The 12,309-nt window shown below is 40.5% G+C and overlaps 1 protein-coding gene across 7 annotated transcripts in view; it reads right to left on the bottom strand.

The window, feature by feature from the left end:
- Musk (muscle associated receptor tyrosine kinase) overlaps positions 1–12,309 on the bottom strand; it is a 75,747-nt gene that overhangs the window by 12,044 nt on the left and 51,394 nt on the right. For 4 of the 7 annotated variants that reach the window (XM_038347843.1, XM_038347844.1, XM_038347845.1 and 1 more), the window contains 3 exons: positions 7,590–7,596; positions 1,644–1,907; positions 49–224 (listed from right to left, as the gene is read on the bottom strand). In XM_038347843.1, the coding sequence (XP_038203771.1) occupies positions 49–224; positions 1,644–1,907; positions 7,590–7,596 (447 nt within the window). Of the gene's footprint in view, positions 1–48; positions 225–1,643; positions 1,917–7,589; positions 7,597–11,001; positions 11,017–11,369; positions 11,399–12,309 lie in introns of all 7 variants that reach the window. The other 3 variants (XM_038347847.1, XM_038347848.1, XM_038347842.1) reach the window with 2 other exon arrangements.

The raw sequence follows: 12,309 nt of genomic DNA, 5'->3' as shown, positions 1-12,309 counted from the left end.
CAGTAAATTTGCCTTAACTTCCAAAGTCTGGAGGGAATTCCATGTTACCTAAATAGGGCAGTCTTGTGCAGGCCATGGGATCCCGGTGCATGCTGGGAAGCCTGCTGCAGTCTGGCACCGGGAGGAGATGCATCCCTGAGCGGTAGAGTCCTCTGTGGGTCGTTCCTTCCATCGCCAGCCATTCCTTTGCACAGAACAGCTCCTTCACAGCCAAGCAGTACTCTCTGAAATGTAGAAGGGCAAGCAAGACCTGATGAACCACGGCGAGTTAAAGGAAAATTTGCAGTGAGGCTTAAATTTTGTATTTTTGAAACAGCGTCCCATCGTGGTGTCTGCTTACAAAAGCATTTTTAAATGACTCTTTGTGACTTAACTAATGCAAAGCATTATAAAATATAGGCATTAAAAATGTAGTATACTGTGCTATGAGACAAAATACTATCTTGTTTAGGTTTTTTTCCCCTTAAATTTAGAATGAATTTGATAAGAGTCCCTGATATATTGTCACTTGAAGTTCATATTAACAATAAGGTACAGGGGCTGGAGAGATAGTTCAGAGTTCTAGAGCACTTGTTGCCATTGCAGAAGACCCAGGTTCAATTCCCAGCAGTCATATGTTGGCTCACAGTCATCTGTAACTGTAGTTCCGGGGGATCCAATATCACTTACATGTGCACATACATGCATGCAGAACAAAACATTCATACACATAAAATTAAATCAGTAACCTTTAAAAAAAAACAAAGATACAGAAGCAAGGTTGATAGTTTAAAGAGTATGTGAACTACGGGACATGGCATCACCTCAGGCCTGATGGGCCTGAACCTGCTTGCTCTGCTCCCCGGAAGAGAACAACAGCACCAGCAATGGTTTTCAGGAGCACCCTGGGTTCCTCGGCCACCCCTTCCCTGGAGAGCAGAGTTCTGCCCTGATGGTCTAAAGGCTTCCACCTGAGATGCCCAATTAGAGACAGTGTGAGGCTGGTAAGCCCGGGCAGGCTGTGGAAAGTGTAGAAGAGCTGAAGAAAAGCTAGTTGAACTAACTGGGATTTGGAAGATAACATTTCTTTTTGGACTTCCTAGGACAAATTGCATCAAGAAAACCCTGGCTAATTCCAAATTAAGGTTGTTAGGGCTGGTAATAAGAGGAGAAAATAATTTAAGAGGGAAAATAATGAAAATCCGTAAGGGCTTGGGTGCAGGCCAAGTTTGTGTAGCATGCGCGCGCACACACACACACACACACACACACACACACACACTACAACACATGTCCTACATCCCTATCAAGGAAAAAATTTGTGTGTGTGCCTATGCACACGTACATCACAGGGCTCTTTTTGTGGTGTACAAGCCACTTTTTGATTGAGACTAATATTTTCTGCAAATGCAGAGTATCTGTATCATAGATTGCCATCAATGCTTTACATGAGAGAAATTTTGCCTTTTTAATTACTTTCTTCGCATGAGTGGGAAATTTTGCCACTTGTTAATTTTCTGTCTGTGAATGTTTTTCCCGCATACACGTATGTGTACCATGAAGGTGCCTACTGTTCATGACAATGTCTTCTTTTGCAATGTCTTCTTTTGCAAATGGTTGGCATACAAAGGATGAAATTTTTTTACGCATTTTCAAAGTTTTACCTGCAAATGGGCATGGGAGTAGGTACCATGCCAGGGTTGCACTCTTGGAAGAGATGGTTACACAACAGAGCCTCGGCAGCCGGCCGGCAGAGTGGGCTCACAGTCTTCAGCTCATTCCACGCAGTGTGGATCAGCAGCTCTTGGGTCTCCTCAGGGTCCGAGTAGGAGGTGTTGAAAAAGACCAGGGCATCTTTGGCCAGGACTGCATCACACACCTCCCCTCTGTACTGGGCACAGTAGCCTTTGCTGTCTTTCTGTGATTTACTGAAAGAAGTGACGAGCAGCGTAACCCGTCAGATGCAATTTCTTGGCATCCATTCTGCCTCCGCCACCCCTCACATCTGCATCACAGAAATAGGGAGAGACTGTCCTGGCAAATGTGTTGAAATGTTTCATCTGAATATTCTCCCCATTCCTAGGAGCAATAGTCTCACTTCTAGATACCACAAGCTGTGGAAAGCTTTGGTAACGGTCGAGAACTGCATGAATTCGGGCAGTTTTGTTATTTATATTATACACAGAATGATTGTTCTTGCTCCAATCAGCTCACATACTGATTTGCACACAAATTGATAAAATACAAGAAAAAAATCCTTTGTGGTAGATAACAGATGAGAAAACATATTAATTGTTCCCGTGGAAAAAGTATCAGCAGTTTTAAGAACAATCTATGTTACCGTACCTAAGTACCCAAAATGTTTAGTACATTCCCATTTTGGCTATGCCACTTCTTTACTGGGACAATAATAACCCATAGACTCACTGACAATTATTGAATATTTATCATGTGTAGGCACCATCATGGGCTTCTGTATTCTTATGGTTTCCATGAGATCTCAATCACTGACAGGATGGAAAACTTCAATAATATTTCTCATTAAATGCATGCTATTAATTGTAGATATTTACTATTAAGACTTAACTTTTATTACCAGTCTATAAAAGATTTAGAGTAAACAAATTCAGCAGACTGAAGTTTGTGAACTTCTAAATGCTTAGGGAACACTATTTGAACTTAAAAAGTCCATACTGTATAAATTAACACTGTCAGGTCTTTGAAACAAACTCATTAGAACAAGACACAATGCATCCAAATAAAACCATGTTTCATAAGATAGTTTTAGTTTGGATTGGTCACTGAATAATTGGCCAGCAAAACCATTATTATGCCAATTAGTTCATAGGGGATATTTAAAATAAAAAGCCTTGAATCAGAAAATAACCCACTTAGGAAAGCCAATTTGTGGTGGCATTTAAAAAAAAAAGTCGTGGTTACTGTAGCTCAGCAAAACAGACTAACAACCAATAACCAGAAGGAGCCGCATCCTGGTTTGCCAACAGTCTCACATATTGCTAACTACTGAATGGAGCTAACTTATGTTTTTCCATGAACATCAAAATATAATACACATTGGTGATTTCCCTTTAATTGCACAAACAAAACATGTCTTTTTGGAAAAAGAAAAGACCCTGCAGAAAACTAATAAAAATGGTCTCAGAAATAAGGAATTAGTAATCAAAGAATAGAAGAGCAGAAGAAGAGAGTTGAACAGGTTTTGAAAACTTTTGCTAGCGTACATATGCTTGATCACCTTCACAACCCAAGCATACAAATATTCACTCTGTATATATACATATTAATGCATAGAAAGATATATATCTAGAGATCACCTCCTAAAAACCAGTGAACTGTCTAGTCACAGTTTTGGTATTTTAACCCCCCCCCCCCTTTTTAAAGATGTTTATAAAACTCAAATTTTACATAGCTATCTAATTTTAGATATCAGAAATTGATGCAAATTGAATTATTTAGTCCAAGGACTTTCTAAATCTATGATTAAGTAATACTAATAAAAACCCTGAATGGTGCTCCCAGCAAGAACTGGGAGTTGAGGTGAATAGAAACCCTCTACCCCGTGTTTTCTGTTGGCTTTCACACTGGGTGTCTCTAACATAGTTCCTGACACATAGTTCCTGTCTTGCGGGCATCTGGTTCTGTAACTCCTTTGAACAGTGGGACAGAGGTCACAGAGCTCCCTTTACAGAAGGCCGACTATTTTGGACTGTTCCGGTAAACCAGCTCTTCAATCCAGGAGTTAGTCTTGCACATGATACCCATTCCTGTATTACCTCCTTACTGCAGACCTGGCTGCACACCTTCTGCAGGGGCAAGAACAGGTATTTGGTCCTAGATTCCTCCCTCGCTATCTCTTATAAAGGACCGTCCTGAAGTCAAACGGAACATTCATGCGATTCTTCTCCCCTTTCCTCTCTTCCAAAACAAGTCTGAATCACATTCCGAAGGACTACCTTCCTGTTTCTGTGAAGGAGGGAGCATCTCTTTCCTTTGAACTTTGTCCAAGGGCATATGCAGAGGGCCAGCTATGTCCTGTTTGGTTTATGACACACGCTCCTGTAGTGGAGGTAAACTCGATAGCCATCCCTCTCCTCGGATCTCCCCTTACATAGCAACTGCCGCATTTCCCCGACAAAGGTGATGCGGAAGGAGGTTCCCAGCCATTCTCTGTCTTCAAAGCGCTGCCTTTTGTCTGTCAGTGATTCATTCCTTTGCTAAGGCTGAGGCCAGCACGTATAACTCAAGACCTGTCAGACTCCACTCTTAAAGAAATACCAAGATTCAACAAAAGGCCTAATGATTTTTGATAATATTTTAAAACCTGGGAATGAGGTCAGTTATGACTACTTATGAGTACATGTTCTTAAAACCAATTTAAATGTTCACATATATGCACCATGAGGGGCACTCTTTTTTCAAAGTAGCATAAAAATGGCATTTTTTTCCATCTTTTGTTTAAGAAAAATTTTCTTTTTAACTAATACAATTGACAGAAGTTTTGTATGATACTTAAAAATTTACATATATCATAGAATGGCTAAGTCGGATTTGTTAACACATATATTATCTCAGATGCATATTACCATTTGTGGTGAGAAAAATTCAAGTCTGTTTAGAGATCTTTTAAAAAGAATTCTCTACATTGTTATTAACTCTGGTCACCATATCCTATGAAAGGTCTCTTCAACTTGTTCCTCTATGTGACTGAGGTCATAGCCTTCTTATTTTAAAGTTTATGCTTTTGCTTTAGAGACTTTTTATTTTCTCTGGAGAGTTATGAATAACACCTATATTTAAGTGGTTGTGAAAACTAAAAAGAATATTTGATGCCACGTGAAAACTACATGCGCATCAAATGTATGTCCACAAATGAAGTTTTATTTATTTCTTTTTTTAAAAAAAAGACAATTGTACCTGCTTACCCACTTTCCACGGGTGCTTTGGGCTAAACCACCAGGCCAAGCAGTTTTAACAATGTCTTTATGGCTCACTGAGTGAATATATTAATATCTGACCCTTTATAGAGAATGTTAGCCAACCTCCGCTGTAGCGTAGCGATCAGATGTCACTTTGCTGAACTGCCAAGCGCAATGTCCTCAGTGAGGAGGACATGACCTCTCGTGCTTCCTGTGAGCAAAAGCTGAGAACTGTTTTCTACACAAAATGTACTAGAGCATAAAGAAGAATCTCTTTTTATTAAAAAACCATAAAAATGGGGAAAACTGATTTTGTCTTTTCCAGAAGTTAAAAGAGAAAAAGAACATGAGGTTGGGTGGGTAAGAGGGGGCGATTTAACAGGGATTGGGAAACAGAGATAGAATATGATTAAAAAATATAAATCATATGAAATTCTCAAAGATCAAATAAAATAAATATATTTATAAACTAAAAATGATTTATAATAGTACCATAGACAGATATCTCATATATTACATATTTGTGTATAAGAGGTTATATATTTTTTATACACAGAAATATCAGAAATGAACTGTAAATACATTTTTGCATCTTACATTTTTGCCTCATAACATGCTATAAACCTTGCCTGTGCCTTAAAAAAAACAGAGCTTCTAATCAATTTCCTTTATCAGTAGATACATATAATGTTTATATGTTATATTCATGAGTGCAAACAGTATGCCTAGTGTTCATAAGTCTTATTATTTCCTTAGAATAGATTTCTAAAAGTGGATTTTGTATCTATAGATACAACCAATTTAAGACTAACAAAAATTTCTAAGTTAGAATTCATAAAACCAGCAATAAATATCTTACTATCAGCAGAGTCTGAGAATATTTACATTATCACAAGAGAAAAGTGGATGGAGAAGTTTCTTTTGCTTTTGAAACGTGGTCTCACTTTGCCTAAGCTGGCCTCAAAACTTTACCCTCTTCTGTCCCAGTCTTCTGAGGCTTGGGATGACCTGTATCATTACCACATCCAGCTGGAAATTATTCTTTCTCTAGCATCTATTTATCTACTAACATGCTTGAACTTCTTTATTTGAATTCACTTCTATGGAGATGACCTATGTCTACTCTTTAAGCCCTTGGAATCTATGATTCCACTATTACGTTATCATACAATTAATCTCTATATGCAGGAAAATACAAACCTCCAGGGACATGAGAGAGTAAAGTTGGTTTTGTGTGTCCATTTCCAATGTATTTCCAACAATAGAGTACTTGGTTTTAAAAAGGCATGAAGGGCAGTTATGTTAACAGGCATGGGAACAAAAGGGGTCACGTGTGTCTTCATTGCTAAATGGCTTGTATTTCAACTCCTATCGTGCTTACTTCATATGTCCCTTCCTGCAGTAGATAGGTAGATATCCTAGGCTTCACTGTCAAGCTCTTAGGAAGCAGTATACCACCTCTATGAACTGGGAGAACCACTTAATAGCTAACAATTCACCTCACAGCAGAATGTTGAGGCTGTATAAGCAGAGATGAAATTTAGGAGGAACCACATTTTATTGTGTGTTGAGTTATTATACTCCCTGGAATTCAAGCTAGTGTCTAGAGTATTACATTCTTCTCACTTTCTAGTCTCCTTGCCAAGACACTGCTGTGCAGTGGTTTTGAGCCTGAGTTCTGGATTCTGTCTGTCCAAATGTTGACGGAGGCCTAGCATTTTGTGACCCCTGTAGTCTAGCATCTGGGTCCCTGTATGGAAAAGTATGAATAAAAACACCTCTCCCTAAAGTCCCTGCAATGTTAAAATGAGAACGGGTCCCATAACACTAACTACAATGGTCGTTGTTGTTATTATAAATTAGTCATTTGTACTTATTTCACACTGTGGCATTTTGAAAGCTTTTTTGGTTTGTTTATTCGCCTGTTTGGTTTTTGGTTTTCCAAAACAGGGTTTCATTAAGCCAAGGCTGGTTTTGAACTCCGATACTTCTGCTTTAGCCTTCAGTGTCTGACAAGTAGACACCACCACACCTGGTAACTTGCTTAATTGGTTTTTTTTCTTTCATTTGCTTGTTGAGACAAAGTATCATGTAGTACAGATTGACCTCAAATTCACTATGTAGCCTGGCCAGCTTCAAACACACTATGCAGTCCAGCCTGGTCTTAAACATCTGATCCTCCTGACTCAGCCTTTGGAGGGTTGGAATTAGACGCATGAACTTTTATGCTTGGTTGCCATATAGAGTTTAAATGAAAATCAATTTAATATAAAACACTATAGATTAAACTTCTAAAGTTGATATTTATTATCTCTTGGAAAAATACAAGAAGACGACTTTTGGAGTCAGTCTTGAGCTGCATTTCAAACTGCCTCATCTCTACCTGAGTGAGCTTTCAGAGCAAAGAGTTAATTGGTTTCTTTTCTGAAAACGGAGACAATCATGGTCCCTATGTGATGGGGATATCTTGAGTATACAATAACTTACATAGAGCATCTGACACACAGTAAATACTCAGTTGACATTGTATTTTTTTATCATTTTATAGAAATATGAAACAGCTTTAGACATGAGAAATGTTCAAAAATTTATAGTGCTCAGTAGACAAATCATTGTTATGTTAAATCAAAACCACAAGTGACATGAAACATTGGAATAATAATGAGTTCTTACCTCCACTCTGGTAACAGGAGAGGAAGTGTCCATAGGAAACCACAGACAAAGAGAAAGAACAGAGCAAGTCAGTACACGCTCAACTTACAGTTTAACCACTAAAACCAAAGGTTCTGGGAAGTTCTCTGCTTCTATTGGGAAGCTAGAGGCTACAGTAACAGGTGGAATTGGGGGAGATTAAGGCAGTACTGTCCCCAGGAGCTGGAATCATTTCAGATGGTAGCTGCCATGGGCACCACCAGTCACACATGAAAGAAAATACCCATTTCATGAAATTCTGCGATTAAGTTAATAGATAAGGTAGACAGGCAGATAGAAAAATAGAAGAGATAGATAGATGATAGATAGATAGATAGATAGATAGATAGATAGATAGATAGATAGATAGATAGATAGATAGATAGATGGATGGATGATAGTGTAGATGATAGATAGATAGATAGATAGATAGATAGATAGATAGATAGATAGATGATAGATAGGTAGATGGATGGATGGATGGATGGATGGATAGATAGATAGATAGATGGATAGATGGATGGATGGATGATAGGTAGATGGTAGATATGAATAGATAGATGGTAGATATTAAGAGGCATTACTGGCATTGGGACGTGGTTTCTATTCGCTAGTTGTATCATTACTAGTTGGTGAAACTGGAGGAAGCAGCGTGGAGAGGACTGAATGTCTATTCAGAAAAGCCATTTACTCTTTCCCTAGAAGTCCTCTTCTTTGATATAAAGGACTTAAAACAGAGGAGGAAGGGGAGCTAGGTGCACAACAGCAGCAGGCCATATTTCTCCTGTTCCCCAAGTTCCTGAAAAAAAAAATGGTTGCTTATCAGTGGATGGAATGAAGCAGAAGACTGTCAAAGTGGACAATAAGACTGGATGTTTAAACTAGAGTAGACTGCTGTATTTAACTCTTACACATCACCTAAGAGTTATAGAATCGCTTAAAAGTTTGGAATGAATTTGCTTCCTCAAGGGAAAAGATTTTAGAAAGTATCATTTCTTGGTCCCCGGTGACTGGAGAAAAGAGTTTCCTCTGTGTGCACGTCAAGTCTAGATTTCAATACACTGGCTGCACATTTCAGCACGCCGACTGCACATTGTCATCTTGGGATTTTGTCACCTAACTGTGTCCTCTTGAATTTATGAGCCATTCAAGCTTGCTGGGTTATAGAGGAAGCCCTTCCAGATGCTTTGTGCTCCACCTCGATGGTCCTTTTCCAGTTCCCATGGACCACGCTTTCCAGGATAGTTTCAAGTCTTACTCGTAGAGACCAAGTTCTTCCCAACCCTAAAGTGACTTCCACAACCTACTGTCAGACCCATTGACTAGTTAAGTCAACCCTGGTATCACCAGTCTTGATGGCTATTGACCCTACGGAGGTGACTGACGATTCGCTGCATTCAGCTCTGCTGCGACAGCAGTTCGAAAACCCTTCTTTCTCTGCTGCTGCCTGCCTAGCTAGGCATCCTTCCCGTATTCCGTTCCCTGTCCCACTGTGTTTTCCTCTGGTCTTTCATTGCTGCTCATCCTTATCCTTTACCCCCGGACACTGCATCCTACGTTGGCTCTCTCGTAACTTATGGAGTGCTGTGACACAAGATGAGTCCACTGGGAGGGCTAGGTGGTTCAGTGGGTAGAAGCGCATCCTGCACTGGCGACCTGAGTTCAAGCTCCAGAATGCACATGAAGGCAGAAATATAGAACCGAGTTCACAGAGTTGTCTTATGACCTCTTCACATGCCAGGGCATGAGCACCCACACCCCCATACACACCACACCCCCCACACAAATAATCATAATTGTTTAATTTTTAAAAGAAGATATCATTACTTGTTAGGACTATTCATCTCTCCATTGGTATATTTCATTGTTAGTAGAATTGGATCTGGTGCTTGCTGGTTAGGACAGGGATGGAGAGATGCTGCTACTCTGTAATACATGAGCCAGTTGTGCTCAGGGGCCTTGGTTGTTTCTGCAAGATCAGGCCGTGGAATGAATGTACTTTTTTTGTGGGGTAGGAACAACTGTTTTCCTAGCTTTTTTTCTTATTGCTCACAGTGCCGTCTCTGCAACCATCTTGGTATCTGTATGAACAAACTCTAAAGATTAAAGATTACCATGCTAGGGGTACGGGTCCTCCCAGCTGGTCTGTGGTGGACAAGAAGAAGGTAAAGAGGTGCAGAATTTGAATACGCAGTTTTGTAGATTGTGGAGCCTAATTTCTGTATACCAAATAGCTAGTCAGATAAACGCCAAACAAAGAGCTTTGCTTGCAACTTCTCATTTGGAATTCTAAAAACAAAGCACAGCAGAAGGGTCTCCTGCCCTGACGTGGGAAGATGGCACCAGTGTCAACAGAACAGCATGACGTGAGCACACGGACAACAGACCGAGTGAGGAAGTTTAAATCGCGCTTTGATTGTGCACACCTTACAAAGATGCAGAGGTGGTTTCGGGCCCACGGAGGACACGGGCAGCTGAGGAGTCAGCAGGCTTGCCTTCAGGTCTCAGAGGAGGTAGACAGGGTGACCTCACAGTTAAGGCTACAGAGCAGACTCTGTGTAGGGATTTGATGATGGATTTGCCTGAGCTGCCAAGAGCTATAACTCTCTAAAAAGTTCCCACAGGCAGTAAGTCATCCAGGGAAGCCTTTTGGGTTCTAACCCAGCTAAGAGATGAAATCACAACTTTTCCAGCTTCAGATCTCTAGATTCAAAGGATTAGAGAGCACCATTGAAGTGCAAACCCCTTTCTTCTTTGCCATATAAGGGGAGATGGAAGAAGGGGGAACTCTAACAAGGAATTATCACTAAAGCAGCAAGAATTTGCATAATTGGGACTCTCTGTAGACTGGCAACAATAATATTTATCTTCTGTCAAGTGGAGGAAAAAGCTATGCTAAATCACATCAGTTTATGTGCCTGAACTATCGCTATGTAAATGTGCTCATCCTTTCAACAGAATATATTGAAATCTCAAGCGTATATTAACTAATTCTCCGACTTTAGTGCCACGTTTGAGCACTTGAAAGCCTCAATTTTATTCTGGTATCCCCTCCTCTTTTCTCAGTACCTGCCATTGCCACTGTATTCTAGATAGCATGTCTTTTCTAGGCTCATTGAGGAGTCTCCAGCGGGGCATGCCGGCCAACCTCCCATCACTTCCTACATGTTGATTTGCTGAAGGGTGTATCTGGCCATAGCACCTGCTTCTTCCTCTATAATGAAGAAATGACCTCTCATTTATGGAGGGATGGACTGACCCAATCCAGGCTCTTCAGAAGCTGGCTACACTTCACATTTCAAATTTGTCTTGTTACTTGCTATCTCCTTCTGTTCTCCAGCACAGAGGTTAACTGGCTTTTGGACACACTTCAACCTATCCATCTCATAGCCATGTCCACCCAAATGACCTCTCTCCCTTCAACCTCTCTTGCTCTCCTGTTGTGCAGTCAGTGTTTGTGGGACAGAACAGGCTCTGTGCCAGCATGCCCATAGCTGGAAAACTTCCTTTCACCATGGCCATCCTTGGAAAGCAAGATCCGTTGTTAATCAGTTTTTGTTTTTTTTCTGCCCCACAGAATGGGCCACACTCATCATATTTAATAAATGCATATAAAGCCCGTTATAAACAGCAAAGTGCAGTATAAGTGGTGATCATTTTATTGTTCTCTTTAGCATATTGAATTGAATTTGCGTCTTGTCATTGCCGAGATGAAATGATACCATTTAACTGATGCAGTGACCTAAGGCCCTATAGACAGACAAATCCTCTGAGAAGATGGTAGGGGGAGCCTATTTCTTGCCTTTGTGGGCATGTCCCCAAGGTCCAGCCTTGTCTACTGCTACTTATACTCTTTGGCCTTTATTTATTTCAGATTGAAAATCATAGGCATTGTTGGAAAGTTCTCCATCAGGGAAGATCAAAGGAATAGGCTGTAATAAGAAACAGCAGGCCCCAGGAGCTGGCCCTGAGTCCCCCAGTGCTGGCCTTACATGTCAGGCCAAGTACCTTTCGACTAGTCCTTGAACAGTAGGCCTGTTATGAGTCTGACATGCCTGGCATTTCCTGATACAAGGATTATTTCCACCTCTAGGAATTCCACAAATGTGCCTAGAAGTCTTTTGGATATTTAACTTTTAAAAATAACCCTTCATAATACAATGTAGCTAACCTAGAAACCGATGTGTCAGCTGTTTCTCATGAAAATACCTGCAAGTCTTGCTGTCACTTAGATAACACAGGAAAGCGAACACACACACACACACACACACACACACAGAGAGAGAGAGAGAGAGAGAGAGAGAGAGAGAGAGAGAGAGAGAGAGAAAAAACCGCCTTCAAGAAACAGCCATATAGAAATTGACTCAGCCATGTTAAATATCTCCCCCATGTTTCTGAGAGCCTTGGGAAGTTTGCTTAATCCAGATGGGGAGGAGGTGTTAAAAGGCAGAAGGGAGGAAAGGAAGGAAGGATGGAAGGAAGGAACTCAGAAAGGGAGATGGGGACAAGGAAGGGAGGGGAAGGAGAGGAAAGGAGGGAGACAGAAGCAGAGGGAGGGAGGGACAACTTGTGGATAGGGACTGGGAGGAGACAAGGAGATGGAAGGAAAAAAGGGCGTAAAAGGAAAGGAAAGAAAGAGAGAAATAAGGTCCTACAAACTGGTATCTGCCATCTGAGCAAGAATGTTGAGATTTAATTTTTA

This window comes from Arvicola amphibius, chromosome 11 (assembly GCF_903992535.2).
Source record: "Arvicola amphibius chromosome 11, mArvAmp1.2, whole genome shotgun sequence".
In the NCBI taxonomy this organism is placed as follows: domain Eukaryota; kingdom Metazoa; phylum Chordata; class Mammalia; order Rodentia; family Cricetidae; genus Arvicola; species Arvicola amphibius.
This window is presented reverse-complemented; position numbering and strand designations above follow the sequence as displayed.